Genomic DNA, 15,516 nt, shown 5'->3' on the forward strand with positions numbered 1-15,516 from the left:
CACAGGTGGCCTAACAGTACAAATGGTCAACGGAAAGGTGGATGACAGTCCACACGTCCGTCAACGGCAGCATCTTGGGCTGGGAAACGAGCGAGTGTAGGAGTGAAAGAACGAGCACCTAAGTGAGTACGAGCAGGGAGGTCGGAAAATCTCGCATCTGGGAGACACCAGAGCAGACCTCCCGCCTCTCGGGCCGCTCACCCCTTGGCGGACACAGCAGGCCCTGGCAGGAGCCGCGCCTCTGGGAAGGAACCACGGCGCATGGCCGCTGGCGGATCCACAACTCACCCGTTCACCGTCCAGCAGCAGGTGAGCCCGGAAGACGGCGGCGTCGCCTATGGGCACCTCCTCGTTCCTGTACAGGATCTGGAAGACGCGGCTGTGCACGGTGCTCTCGTGGACGCAGGCCGCGTGCAGGCTGCCGGCCTCTGCAAAACAGGAGGGCGAGGGGCCGTGAGCCCCCAGACCCTCAGACCGCAGCCTCCTTGGTGTCGGTCCGGCAGGAGAGCAAGGCCCCACCCCGTTCCCCTTCCTGCGTGTGGCCTTGGTCAGGCCACGGCATCGGAGCGTAAATGAGGGAGAGTCCTGGCCGCCCACTTCTCATGATGGACATGCGGCTGCTTGAGGTGAGGGTAGGAGTGTGTGTGGAACTGTGCAAGTCTCCCCACCGAGCAGACTCCCTGGCGAGCCGAACATGGTCCCAGGACGATCGCTTCCTGGGCATTTCTAGAATCAGGGACCACAGGGCCACCTGGGGGCCCAGCTGGTGAGGTTTCCGGGGAACGGGCCGAAGAGAAAGCCACTTGCAGGAGACGCTCACTGGGTTTTTCCAGGAAATGAGCGGCGTGACTTTTCCTAGCGCCTGTGTTTTCTGAAGTCGGGCCGGGGCACTCACTGCGGGTACCGAGACTGACCTTCTATGAGGCCATGGAGGCTGCCACGCTCCCGGGAGACGCTGTCACCACCAGCAGGGACACTGCACAGGAGGGAGGGGGCTCCCGGGGGAGAAGGGCCCAGGAGCCTGGTGACTTTGTCTGGAGTGTGGAAGGTGGGGGGCCCTGTGGGACTGGACAGACTCCTCCCCGTAAGGAGTGGGCCTATCAGGCAAGGACACCTATTTCCAGGAATAAGGGTGCCTCCACAAAAGCTGGGGCCCCGGGGATGACTCTGGGGGCTCACACAGGCCCACGGGGTCATGAGTCAGAGGTCAGCTGGGCCACACTGTGACCTGGGCCAGCTCACCAGGCACAGGCTGAGATCTGAAGACGACGATGGATATGTGAGTGTCGCTAAGGGGTTATGACCTGGGCTCCAAGGTGTGGGCCCTCGAGGCCGTGCATACACGTGGCCCAGCAAGGAATTCGCCATGGAGAGTACATCCCCCCCATCTGTGGGGAGCATGACCCATCCCATGATGCTGTAACCTCAGATAGTACCTGGTCCTACACAGGGGTGGGCACAAGTGGGTCCGCAGTTGTCCGCGTGGAAAAAGTCACGCAGGCTGTGATGATGACAACGGCTTTACTGACTGAAAAGCACATCACCCTGCACCTGCCAACCCCCTGCTGTCCACGCCTGTATATACCGCTTCTCCTGTGTGTACACACCTATGCAAATGTGACCTCATCAGCCAGGCACAGCAGCTGAGAATGAAATAGAACAACCAGAACAATACACTGTAATACAAGGTATGTGACTGTGACGGTGGTTGAGCTGGCCCTACGTGAGCGTGGAGAAGCCCCAGTCCAGGTGAGGGCTTACCACAGACCCGGCCCCCACAGTGCCAGGCCGGGCAATGTTTACAGAACGCACCCAGGCCCGAGGATTTGGCAGAGGCGTTGGATGAGCACAGTGGGAGGGAGCTGGATCTGGGCTCGGGCAGCCAGCCCGCTGCGGCTGCCTCTGTTTCCCCTGCGTCCCTGCGGGGACCAGCCCCACCCCCTCCCCGGTCCTGTGCTGACAGCCTGCACTGAACCCACCTGAATGCAGGGTGGGCTTTCTGCAAAGAGCAGAACCCAGGCTCCATCTTTTCTCCTGAAACCCACTCTGTTCTCAGGCCATCAGGAGACCCTGCTATGTGACTGCGTTCCTGCACCATCTGCTGGGCCATCTGCTGCCCGGAGCCGCCAGCACGCACCTGATGTTTGTAAGCGCGGCAGCACCCCTCCCAGCTGTGTCCCCTGTGGGTCCAAGGAGCACAGAGCCGCTCTCCAGCCCATGGAGACCATGGAAGGCGGGGCCAGCGGGGACTGCTACAGAACTGTACGGAGCCCTTAGAGTCACTGCTGAGCGAGCGAGCCCGTGATCACTCTGCGTCCGTCTCTGCAGGGACAGAAGGTCCCTCCGAGGCCAGTCCCACTGCCCGGGGCTGAGCCACACCTGACCAGCAAAGAGAGGTCAGCAGCCTCACCCCCAACTCAGCTGACCCCCACCCGCCCCACAGCTATGACTGAGTGGCGCTCCCCGTTCACAGGGTGTTCTCCCTGCACCCTCTCCTCTATGCCTCACCTTCCCCTATCAACTCCCTGACCTGGTCCATTACCTGGGTCAAGAAAGGGGGCAGGACCATCCAAACTGGTTAGCCCAGGAACCAATCAGAGAGCAGCATCCTGTAGGCCAACTGCTGGGCCAGTCTTAGTCCTTGATTCTGGGACTGTAGGGAGTGTGAGGCCCTGGGGGCAGGGCCAGGCTAACTGGCCAGTGTTGGGGGGCGGGGGGGGGGGGGGGGGACAAGGAAAGGTCAGGGCAGTGGTTTCTCTCTCTCTGTCCCCTCACTCCCTCCCATTCTTTCTAAAAATCAATGGAAAATATATCCTCTGGTGAGGATTAAAAAATAGATTATTAAAATATTTAAAAAAAAATTTCCTTTTGCCTGGCTGGCATAGCTTAGTGGTTGAGCATTGAACTATGAACCAGGAGGTCACGGTTCGATTCCTAGTCGGGGCACATGCCCAGGTTGCGGACTTGATCCCGTGTAGGGTGTGCAGGAGGCAGCCCATCAATGATACTCTCTCATCATTGATGTTTCTATCTCTCTCTCCCTTCCTCTCTGAGATCAATAAAAATATATTTTAAAAAAAGTAATAATAATTTCCTTGTTACTTGACCATTACAAAAAAATCATAAACACTCTAGAGAAGGCTAGCTGTGCACACTTGATGAAACAAAATTAGCCACCAAGCTGCAGCAGTGGCCCCCAAACACCCACCTCTGTCTCTCTCCTCATTTATAAGATCTGAGATGGAAAATAAAACCAGACGCCTCCTCCCAGCCCTGGGCCAGGTGCGCTCACTCCCCTGCCCGATCAATGGCCATTCATTAGCGCCATGGCTGCCGATCGGGGAAATATGGGCCAGCCAATAGCACCTATCGCAGGCGGCGGAAAAGCACATTTACTCCAGGGAAGAAAAACAAGAACATTCATTTTCAGGACTCGCGACTTCTATTGTGCGTGAAACTTGAACAATATCGACCTGACCTTCTCCTCTAGACTGAAGTGATCAATCCTGGACGTGTGCTCATGGGCAGCTTTCAGCAGGATTTCGGGGGAAGGCAGAGGGTCCTTTAATGAGGTCAGGAAGTAAAGTTCCTGTCACTCATCCCTCCATCTGCCACTGACTCAGCACATCAGCCCTGAGGGCGAAGGCGGGATACCACGCGGTTGAGCTATAGAGTTTCTTTCCTCATAGAATTTATACAAAAGTAAGAGGGGGAAAAAAGAAACCCTCAAGTAGTCATTCCTTGTGATGTCATAAATGCTACAAAAATAAAAACTGGCCCTAGCTGGTGTGGCTCAGTCAACAGAGCATCGGCTTGTAGACTGACTAAAGGGTCCCAGGTTCGATTCAGGGCACATGCCTGGGTTGTGGGCTCCATCCCCTGTGTGGGGCATGCAGTAGGCAGTTGATCAATGATTCTCTCTCATCACTGATGTTTCTATTTCTCTCTCCCTCTCCTTTCCTCTCTGAAATCAGTCAATCAGTAAATATATATAAAAGAAAAAGAAAGGATATATGCACCCCTATGTTCATAGCAGCACAATTCACCATAGCTAAGATCTGGAAACAGCCTAAGTGCCCATCAGTAGATGAATGGATTAGAAAACTGTGGTACATCTACACGATGGAATACTATGCTGCTCTAAAAAGGAAGGAACTCTTACAATTTGCAACATCATGGATGGAACTGGAGAGCATTATGCTAAGTGAAATAAGCCAGTCAATGAAGGAAAAATACCACATGATCTCACTCATTCATGGATAATAGAGACCATTATAAACTTTTGAACAATAATAGATACAGAGGCAGAGCTGCCTCAAACAGATTGTCAAACTGCAGCGGGAAGGCCGGGGAGGGTTGGGGGGCAGGAGGAAGGGGGGTAAGAGATCAACTAAAGGACTTGTATGCATGCATATAAGCATAACCAATGGACATAAGACACTGGGGGATAGGGGAGGCTAGGGGACTGTCTAGGGCGGGGGGAAAAAATGGACACATATGTAATACCCTTTATAATACTTTAAGCAAAAAAAAAATAATAATAATAAAAAAAAGAAAAAAAAAGAAAAAGAAAACCGAAGGAAACGGAAATATGGTGCCTTAACTTGGGGGGTGGGGGTGTGAGCTGCTGGTCTGGAGGTGACAACAACTGTTCCTACAGGTTATTAACATTGAAGCTTGGCAGGGGCCGCAGCAGACCCTGCGGACCAATGAGAAAAGCAGGCTCCAGGCAGGTCTCGCAGAGGGAGCGGTTGCAGCCCACGGCTCTCAGAGCCCCTGGGATGAGGGCCTAGAGCAGAGGCACCCCTGCTCCAGCCAGGCCGGGCACCTGGGCCCCCTGGGCTCCCATATTCCTGTAGAACAACCACTGGGTCACAGCGGGAGTTGGGGGTGCAGGCAGGGACAGGGACAAGCTCCTGCCTTGGGCAAAGTGCTCCCCGGAGCCCGGGGCGATCCTCCCCAGTGGGTCCAGGTGCCCGTGACCCACAGTGGCACTGAGGTGGGTGGCCTGGGAGGGCGGTGCTGAGTGCAAGCAGGTAGTGAGGGGGAGCTCATAATTAGTCAGAAGTAGCCACTGGACAGGGCTGGGACTGCCCTGCAGAACCTGTGTACATCCCTTCTGCTGGTCCAGGGGACTCGAGGGGCGAAAGGTGAGGAGGGAAGGGCTAGGCATTCGACATGGAAGGAACAGCAAGAACCTGGAAAGCCCGGAGCCTGGGGCCCTCATACCACTGAATTCTGCCTTTCTCTTTTTAAAATATATTTTTATTGGTTTTTTGAGCAAGAAAGGGACAGGGATAGACAGAAACACTGATGAGAGAGAAACATCGATCGGCTGCCTTCTGCATGCCCCCTACTGGGGATGGAGCCCACAACCCGGGCATGTGCCCCAACAGGGAACCAAACGGGCGACCTCCTGGCTCATGGGTCGATGCTCAACCACTGAGCCACCACAGCCACGCTGGACTCTGCCTCTCTTGACACCACAGCCAGCGTTTCCTATGTCCCAACAAGACCGCTGCATGAATGAGTGTCACAGACGTCAGCGGACCCCACGTGTTTGGATTCTTCCTGGCTCTTTGTCAATTCATCACACCTGTCTAGTTGTCTGTATTTTTCTTTCTTTTAACTCGGAAATGCATGCAGGTAGCAGAACATCAGTCTGGATGATCGCAGGCCAGGGTGACTGCCCTAGCGCCCTCCCATGGCTGAACAAACAGAGGGGCCCATGAAGGGGTGCAGGGGGCCCGCGCTGGCATAAGACGTGTCAGTGGACACATCTCAGAGGCTCCCTCCTCCGCCGAGATCTCAGCAGAAAGCAGGGCTCACACCCCTCCTCTCAGTCAAGATCACCGACCTCCTTCTGGCAGAAACAGAATGGGCGGGGGCACAGCACAGGCAACAGCGACGGGGAGCTGCAGACCCCTGAGGGCACACCATGCCCGCAGTGACCCACGAAGGCCTGCCGGTGGGGACGAGCCCCCCTCCACCCCCTGCTCACCTGTCTGCCCAACGACGGAGGCGCTCAGTCTGTGGGGGATCCTTGAGGACACCTTCAAAGCCACGCGGATCTGGTAATACCTAAGAAAGAGCAGAATATCACACTACTTATTGCTGGCTCCTTCTAGAAACACCTAGACTCAACCCTAAGGGCCTAGGGAACCAGGGATGTTTCCAGACATGCGTTGTTATCCGGCCCCAGGGAGACTCGCTTCGTAGCATGAACAGTGGGAAAGGGATGGGGCGGGACAACTGGAGACAGGAAGCTGAGTTCACCTGAGAATTAAAAACTTGTTGTCTGGCCCTAGCCAGTTTGGCTCAGTGGACAGAGCGTCAGCCTGCGGACTGAAGGGTCCTGAGAGAGAATCATGGATCGGCTGCCTCCTCCACACCCCCTACTGGGGAGTGAGCTCGCAACCGGGCATGTGCCCTGACCGGGAATCGAACCGTGACCTCCTGGTTCATAGGTCGACGCTCAACCCCTCAGTCACAGTGGCCGGGCCCACTTCAGCATTTTAAACACTGGCCCCTAAATCAGTGACCACACAGGAGCAGTAGCAGCCCTCGCAAGACAATGAGCAGTGGCCACCGTGGCCACGGCGCAAACCCTGGAGCACTGGGCCCACAGAATGAGAGACACGCGGGTGGAATTCCAGAGCCAATACCCATCAAATCCTCGTTTCTACAAATGCAGGATGACACGTGCAGTATTTCTTTAGTAAAAGACCGATGCATGTCCACAGCTGCATTGTGACAGGAAGAGACAGGGATCCCACCACTGCCCAGACCCCACATTGCCACCAGCCGTGACCTCCCAATGGCGTCTTCTCGGGACAGAAAGGGGGCGCCCGTGGCCAGAGGCCTGCACCCCCTCCTGTCCGACAGGCCTCGGCGCAGTTACAGCCACGCTCGAGATTTACGAAGCGCCCCTGCGCCCAGGCCTGTATCAGGAGCCCTCGCGGATGCGGTCTCGTTCGGTCCTCCGTAACCTGCTGTGGAAGCCAGCAGCATCTGAAGCGCCAACCGAGCAAAACATCGGCCATGGTTGTTTTTCAATTTTGTTTCTCATCGATTTCGAGAGGAAGGGAGAGGGAGAGAGAGAAACATCAGTGTTGAGAGAGAAGCACTGATCGGCTGCCTCCTGCACACCTCACACCGGGGATGGAGCCCACAACCCAGGCATGTGCCCTGCCCGGGAATTGAACCGTGACCTCCTGGCTCATACGTCGATGCTCAACCACTGAGCCACGCTGGGCGGGCGGGCCGTGGTTGCTATGGAACCACTTATCCACAGCAGGGAGGCGGCCAAGGGCACCCGGCACTCACTCCAGAGAGGAGTCTTGTTGCCACACCTTCTGGAGTCCCATTTGGTGACAGATACCCAACCCTTTTCCAACCAATTCCAAAGCACCGTCTCAATTCTTCCTCCTTAAAACACTGGAGGCCAAGGAGCCTTCCTTCAGGGAGTGACTCATCATTTGGAACTTCAGATGTGTCTACAGAAATATGTTGGAAAAAATACGTTCAAAACCACAGAGAATACAAATGCTATCCTTTCCTTCCTTTGTGTCCCTTACAGCTCTTACCACCACACGCAGGAGAGAAAAGGAAAAAATCTAACAAACACGTGCCCTCAGTTGATTCTGGAAATCTCCATCATGACAGCTGCTGGAGGAGACAGCCGTGCCCTGTTCACCTCTGTTTCCGGCAACTAACACGGAGCTGGCGCAAGGCTGGCACTCACCCAGTGCCAGAGGAATGAATGAATGAATTTATGAATGAATGAATGAACATGCCCCAGGAACAGCGGCTCCCTCAACAAACCCCAGGTTATGCCTTCCAACCCCCACATGGCCCCTCTGTGAGCGCCTGGGGATCCACATGCAACAGAAGCAGGAATGTATTCTGATGGGAACAGGGCTCGGTGACATTTAGTGGTAATCACTTGCCCATCCAGTCTATTATGAAACAGCCAGTCTGACCCAGGGACACTGGCCAGGACCTCAGATACTCATCACTGTGTTTGTGAAAAGGTCAAAACCAAGACTCTGAAGTCTGGGAGCCAAGTCGGCAAACCTAACAGCGTTCCTTGGCTGAGCCCCTTTCTCCACGGGTGACAATTCCTGCGTCAGCTCACAGAACTGTCAGGACAGGCGGACAGGCAGACGGGCAGACGGGGCAGTGTCATTGGCATGATGCTCAGTCCCCATATTTCATTAGAGAAAAAATATCGTTATTATTTCCTAGGACATGTGGGACCCAGACATCGCCCCCCATCCACGATCCCGATCTTTCCTCTGGCCTCCCAGGTGGGGAAGCTGGGACGGAACGAGGGTCTGGGTGGACGAGATGCAGAGATGCCTACAGCACATCGTACCTGACAAGATAGAATGGCAGACCCAGCACTAAGGTTCTCTACAGTCTATGACAGCGGCCACCAACCTTCCGGACCTCACAGACCACCAGTGAACCGCAGGCCAGCGGTTGGCGACCACTGCTCTCTGATATGGGGCGACGCCTGGTGGGGAAAATTCTCTTTCTTTGAGTCTCCTGAGGCAGTACTGCACAGTGGTCAGGGGTGTGGACTCTGCAGCTGGCATGTGACCAGCTTGCGGGTGGAAGAGCAGCTGATCCTGGGTGAAACTCTCAGGCCTGGTAGGGGAGCCGGGGATGTCCTGACAAGTAAGGGGGGCCTTGTGTTTAAAAGGAACCAGAAAAGGCAGTCCCAGGAAGTAGCCGCTATATTTTTAACTCTACGCTCATCCACTGAGCCGTCTGTTCTCACAGTATCCAGCCACCATGACAAGACCGCACGGCATTTTGTTAAATTATTGGCCTTGCTGGCAAACAATAAAATATTTTGTCGTGTCTCACTCGGCTGCCATTGTTCACATTATCTGGTGGTTCCTGCCCAATGAGGCAGCCCAGCTGGGCTTTCTGACCCCCGTGGGTGGCCAGGTGGCCACGCTGCTCTCGGAAAGGTGCGGCTGCCAGGCTCCGTCGCCCGGGGAAGCTCCGTTTGCCGGTGAAAGGAAGGCTCCTTCCGAGAACCGATACCCAGCAGGACTCCCCGAAGCCCCTGGCACCGGCGATGCCCACAGGTGGCAGCGCATCCCCTTTGATTTGAGGGAACGTTGACTTTCCTCGCCTGCGCGTGGCTTGATTAGCTTGATTAGTCCTGCTTCTGCAAAGCTGGAGGGGACACGGGCAGTTGGGAACCTCAGACCGGAAAATCTGCTGCACAGCGTCGCCCCACCACCGGGGTCTCAGCAGAGAGAACATTTCTGATTGGCAAGACCGCCCCCGCCGCCTGCCCAGCAGTCAGCGCAGGACAGGCTGGGAAGCAACCCGGCTCCGGGTCTTCACGCAGAGCGACGAAGGCAGGGTGTGAGGACGCGGTGGCACCCGCGCTGCGGCCTTCACCCCCACAGGCCCAGGTAGGACACCGGATCACCAGGTACGGGGGCGCGTGTCCCGGAGCAATCATACCCTCTGAGCACAGGCTTTCTCACCTGGAAAACCAATCACTGATTGTATATGACGGACAGATGGGGTATGGCACATGGAAGCCCCGGTGCAGGGCATGAGATCGTGTAAGCACCTACTTTTGGGCCCTGGTCAGGGGCTTAGTGGTTGAACATCGCACCAAAGGGTCGTGGGTTAGATTCCCAGTCAAAGGCACCTACCTGGGTTGCATGTTCGCTGCCCACCCCCCGTTGGGGCAGGTGCAGGAGGCAACCAGTCGTGTCTTTCTCACATCCATGTTTCTCTCTCTCCCCCTCCCTCCTTCCCTCTCTTCTTTCCACTCTCTCTGTGGAAGAATATCCTCAAGTGAGGATGAACAGAAACCACCAAAAGCTGCGTGTGCTTTTTATCAGCGTGTTGGCTCACCCAGGTGTTGCTGAGGGGCGTAGTGGACACAGAAAGGGCGGGGAAGACCCCAAGGCCACCCAGATCGTTTGCACAGCCCCTGCCAGGACCCAAGACGGCTACTTTGGGCTCATCATCCAATCCCCTGCACCAATACCTTGGGATACAACTTAATTATTGAATATGTATTGATATTAAGTGAGGAGAAAACACTTCCTACCAATAGGTGGATAAGTTATCTTACTGTTACTCTCAGGTACTTTGTCATTATTAACAACACCAATGGCAACATCGAGTAAGAATAAAGGTCACCAGTTCTTACAAGCTGACCTTGAATCCGGCCAGGCAACTTCCTTTCCAAGACCCACCCCTGGGCCCCTCCCCCAAACCGCTGACAACCTCACCAAGAACGGAGGGGGTTCCCACAGCACTTCCTGAGGCCACATGATTGGACGAGGGTGTTAGTCCACAGGGAGCTTGAGTAGGACCTGCCCAACTCGAACTTCTTGGCCGCAGTGACCAGTCCTGGTGCCGAGGGAGGCTGGGTACGTCTGCCCCTCTCTGCTGCAGTCTGGGGCTCCGAATCCCCTCCAGGTGTCAAACCTAGGACAGCCGACAGTCGTGACACACCTGAACGCTCTCAGCAAATGAAGCCTCAACTCTGGTCCCACCAGGAGACACTGGAGAGGACTCGGAGCACCGTTTGGCTTCTGTGGTGTGAGGGGACCAGGGTGGGCTTGGGCAGCGTCGGGGGATCGAGGGGAAGGTCCTGTGCAAATCCAGGCAGGCGCGGTGGTGCTCACACCAGGCGTTAGCAGGTGAGGCACGTCATAGGCAGAGGTTTGCTAGGGTTCCCGGCTGAGTCGGATATGAGGTGTGAGACAGAGAGGTCAAGAGTCGCCCTAAGATGCTGTCCTCGACAACCAGATGGAGTTGCCAGGAACCGAGATGGGTTGAGACGGAGAGGTTTGGGGGGGGGGGGCAGACAGACGGTCAGAGTGGATATACTGAGTAGAGGCGAGGCCTTTTGGACAGCAAGATGGCCACGTGCAGCCGAATGCCTACCTGGCAAGTCCCAAAGTCCTGAGGAGGCTGAGCTGATGACATAAACCAGGACGCCAGTGGCAAGGGGACGGTATTTACCCCCCATGGAACCAGGGGACCCGCAAGTGAGTGTAGATAGAGGGGCATTGCCAATCTGGTTGGCTATAGCCTGAGATGCTGAATGGGATGCATTTTAACCAAAGGCCGGGTTACTCTGCCTTAAACATCCAGAACCACGCCCAGGCTCCTCGCTGCACACGCCTCGTGTTCAGTAAGCACAGCGCAGCCCGTGGACCAGGGCTCCATCCATCTCCGCCCCCTCCCGCTCCCCATCTCGCTGCCTCCAAGCACTTGAGATTAAAGACTGATCTCGGCTGGGGCTGCGAGAGGCCGGCAGGAATCCTGTCTTGGCCTCCATGCCTGTGCCTAATCCTCAGGGTTCGATCTGTTTTCTCAGCACTGGGCGTGAAGACAGCACTGGGCTCCTTCTTTCCTGGCTGTCAACCCGGCACACCGCCTCTACCTCACACCGCCTCTCACGGCTCAACAGCCCGCTGTGCCACAGGGACGGGGACAGCGGCGGTGGACCTGAGCTTTCCACAGGCCCCACACACGACGAGTCTGTCGGATTGAACTGCAGCGAGAAAGCTGTCACACAGCGGAGAGAACAGACCGTAAATGCACCCACCACACCGACACCCTTGGTGACCAGGTGAGGCAATGGGTGCGATAAGCAACCTTAGCATCATCCTCCTTTCACAATACAGATGCCCATCAGATCTTCACACTGTGCACCTTACACCCCCACAGTCACATGTCACATCTCTCATGAAGCTCGGAAAGAAAAGAAAAGCAGAACTCCCCAGGAGGCCAGGGGCAGGCACATGTGTCCATGAGGTCCAGGTTAGCGTGCTGAGTGAAAGCACCTGCTAAATCCAGGAAGGAACAGCCATCCCGCCCGCCGGCTCTCAGCAGCCAGGCTGTTTAGCCCAGAGTCCTAGAGGTGGTCGGAGGACAGACAGGCTGTCGCGGGCTCAGGGCACCTGGGCAGCAGTGCAAATCCCGGACCCCAATTTACCCCAGGACTTCTTTTTTAAAATATTTTTTAAAATTTATTTCAGAGAGGAAGAGACAGAAACATCAATGATGAGAATCATTGATTGGCTGCCTCCCACATGCCCCCCACTGGGGATCGAGCCTGTAACCTGGGCATGTGCCCTGACCGAGAATCGAACCGTGACCTCCTGGTTCATAGGTCAGCTACTGAGCGACCATGTGACTTCTAAGAAGGTCCCTGCAAAGCAAGCGAAGAAGCTGAGACCTGAGGAGGTGAGTCACTTGCCCCGGGCACCTGGCCAGTGACAGAGAAATGGAACCCGAACCAAGATCTCTGTCCCTTGGGGACAGATCTATGGGCTGCCCCATGCAGGCCGTCAGTGTCCGCGGGAGGCCCGAGGGAGGGCCACTGGGATTGTGAGCTGGAGGGGCCCACACCACCCGGGCATTCGCTCTGCATTGACTCAGCCATGAGGTAATCTGGCCTGTGGGTGGTTCTGGGCTCAGCATTTAGTCTCTGCAGGAATAGAGTCAGCCCCTGCAGGCTCCTGTCCTTGCAGACCTGCTGAGTCATCCACAGCCGGGACTCAATGGAGGATCAAAGGCCTAAGGCAGCGTGGGCTCACGGAGTCCCAGACTCCACAGGGACAGGGTCACTGTGAACGGGAATGTGGATTCGCTAGAACATCATCCCGAGAGCCCATCTCCAGAGGCACCGGGTGGCCCACCCCTGCTCGCTGGCCAGAGGCAGGATGGGAACGCTGTGCCAGGGGGAGGGAAGAGCACGTTTTTATGAAAATAAGAATTATGGAATCAGAGAGAAAGAATGCCTCTTAGAAATCACTGAGCCGACCTCTACCCCTCGTGCTGGATGGAAAGGCAGGTGGTAGCAGTCCTGTCACACTGATTTCAGCAAAAATAAAGAGAGAGAACGGCTTGGTTTGCACCAGTGGGAAGTCATATGACTGAAATCGAGTGTTAGACCAATGGCTTCCGGTGTGAAAGTGCTACCCACTGGCTATCCATTGGGGAGGGGGTACTGTCTTTGCAAACAGGTCCCCGTCAAGGCCCTGGCGCTGCTGGCCTTTAGTCCACCTGCTCACTGACCGCCCCATCCTCCCCCTCTGCAAGCTGACCACCCGGCGTGGCCCTCAACCACGTCTAACCCCCACTCCCTCTCCCAAGTGGGGAGGGCACAAAGGACCAGCAGACTTCACTAAAAGAAGTGGAAGAATAAAAAGATCATTTCTGACAGCAGACGAATCAATTAATTGATCTCTGGCGAGCCAAGGTAATCGTATTTCAGAGTCTATTAAGGCCGGTCAGGGCTGCTTAGCGAATTTCACAGGGAGCTGGCTGTCCCGCCAGCGATGGCATACACACGGATGGCAGCTTCTTCCGGGAACCCCCTGACCTAAACTCAACCCTCCTCCCTCTGGTGGGAAAGGCAGGGGTGTTGCTTCAACGAGGGTTCAATCCCCACGTTTCTGAGCATCTGACCTTTCGCATCAGATCTGACCACACCGACCGGAGGGCCTTTGCACAGTGCTCTGTGGACAGGGCCCAGTTTATCCCCAAACCATCGAACACCGCTGAGCGGACAATCCTCTCAGTGACACTGTAGAGACAGAAGACGGATCTGAACCTCGGCTGAAAAACTTCACTCAGAGGGGAAATCGGTTCCATGGAGAGCCTCGTAGGAGTTAAGATAGAACATGAAATGCGAATTCATTTTCAAGGACAGATCTTAGTTTCCATTCAGCGAACATACCAGCAATGACGGCTCACCGTGCCATAAACAGGCATAAATGAGTTATGAATACGTTGTGTGTGATTCTGGCTTTAATTGAGCCTAATTCGATACTAGATTCCAGGGCTGAGCCTGGCTACACGAGATGCCTCCCCAGTCCGCACAGATCTGGAAGAACAGCACCCAGGCTTGCTGAGTACGTTCTATTTCTGTCCTCTCCTTTCGACCTCCTTTGCCGATGGCACCGCGGGCTCCTGGTGTTTTGGACAAGTCACCAGAACGTCCTATTGCGCCCTAGCAGCTCGATTCGCCTACGCTCGGGATCCCGAGCTCAACCCAAAGCGAGTATCTTGGCCGCCAGGTTTAGAGTCATTTGTTGCGCAGCAGCAAGCCGACAGGTGCTACTGTTCTGCTGTCAACGTGCGCACCTCACACGTTCGGTTTCTGTAAACGAACGTTTCCTGGCCCGTGTCATGGGGAAGGAATGCAGGCCTGTGAGGACACAGACGGGTCCCCTAACCACGCTGCGTCCTTGCCATTACGTGCAATGACCTTGAGAGGTATAAGTCTACGATGAAGACGTATTGAGATCTTGCACGGAAAATGCCAAATTCAGAGTACCTCCTCAAACACTGAGAGCAACTATATTTTCATTATGTCTTTAAGAAGGATGGTGTAGATTCACCACTTTTGAGAGAGCTGGGCCCAGGTTTTATGACGCGTGGTTTGGAAAGACACCCTATCAGCATTAAGCCCACAAACACCTTTTTATCAGAACTGCACACACTTCATTTCCCATGAGTTCACTTTCCTTTAACACGGACTGGCAGCTTCCATGGACAAACTGACTACGGAGAGAAGGGGTGGGAGAAAGTAGCATTGCCCAGTCTCTCAGTATACGGTTTATCTTTAAGGACACTAAAGGCTTGGGCTTCCCAGTTGGCAGGGAAAATGATGAAAATCCTTTCTTCATTAATCCAGAATGTCTTGGAACCTGTCCTCCCTACCTCCACCCCCCACCCCCGCCAGGAGAATGAAACGCCCCCCATACACACACTCCAGGCAGAGACACACTCACCCTCTGTGGAACAGATCCACGTTATAGAACTTATGGAGCTCCACAGAAAACTCTACCGTCCCTTGTACCTCAGACATGATCTTCTTGGTTCATTACCTGAAAGGCAAGAGAGAAATGTACAGCGTGAGGTCCCAGCCGCCACACTGAGCCCGGGCTTCTAGAACAGAAAGCCCAGCAGCGCCCATGCGGGTGGGAGAGCGTGGCCCACGAACGGGCCTCGGGAGCCCGCTGGACATCATCGCTCCCACTCCTCTGCTAGGGAGACGGCGAGATGGAGTGAGCTGCTTGCTGCCACACAGCTCACCCTGGGAGGGCCAGGATCGGGGCCCAGACACCCTAATCCTAAAGCGGGACCCAATGCATCAGGCTTCCCATCCTCACTGTGGCGCCCTAGGATTCTGGAGGCCTGGACTCCACGTCCTTAGCATTGAAGAATTATGGGTGCTTTTCCTTGCAATATTTCTAAACTGTTCAATCCGTTACTCACGCTTCCTAACATGTTTTGGAACATTTTCCGTTGCCTCGGAGGAAAGTTGTTAAAAATATTAAGGACTATTTTGGAGAAATAGCACGATCCCAACCCTTCCTGAGATACTGCTTGGCATCCAGTCCTCTGAGGAGCATGTTCTCTTTTAAAGTTTAAAATGTCGTTTTTCTCTTAGAGCAGCGGTTCTCAGCCTTGGCTGCACATTAGAATCACCTGGGAATCTTTTTAAAG

The 15,516-nt window shown here is 55.1% G+C and overlaps 1 protein-coding gene across 3 annotated transcripts in view; it reads right to left on the reverse strand.

Moving 5' to 3' along the window:
• FAM135B (family with sequence similarity 135 member B) overlaps positions 1–15,516 on the reverse strand; it is a 91,227-nt gene that overhangs the window by 36,758 nt on the left and 38,953 nt on the right. For all 3 annotated transcript variants that reach the window (XM_059672364.1, XM_059672365.1, XM_059672363.1), the window contains 3 exons: positions 14,799–14,894; positions 6,002–6,081; positions 289–428 (listed from right to left, as the gene is read on the reverse strand). In XM_059672364.1, the coding sequence (XP_059528347.1) occupies positions 289–428; positions 6,002–6,081; positions 14,799–14,875 (297 nt within the window). In that variant the 5' untranslated portion in view covers positions 14,876–14,894. The remainder of the gene's footprint in view (positions 1–288; positions 429–6,001; positions 6,082–14,798; positions 14,895–15,516) is intronic.

Source organism: Myotis daubentonii, chromosome 17 (assembly GCF_963259705.1).
Source record: "Myotis daubentonii chromosome 17, mMyoDau2.1, whole genome shotgun sequence".
NCBI classification, from domain to species: Eukaryota; Metazoa; Chordata; class Mammalia; order Chiroptera; family Vespertilionidae; genus Myotis; species Myotis daubentonii.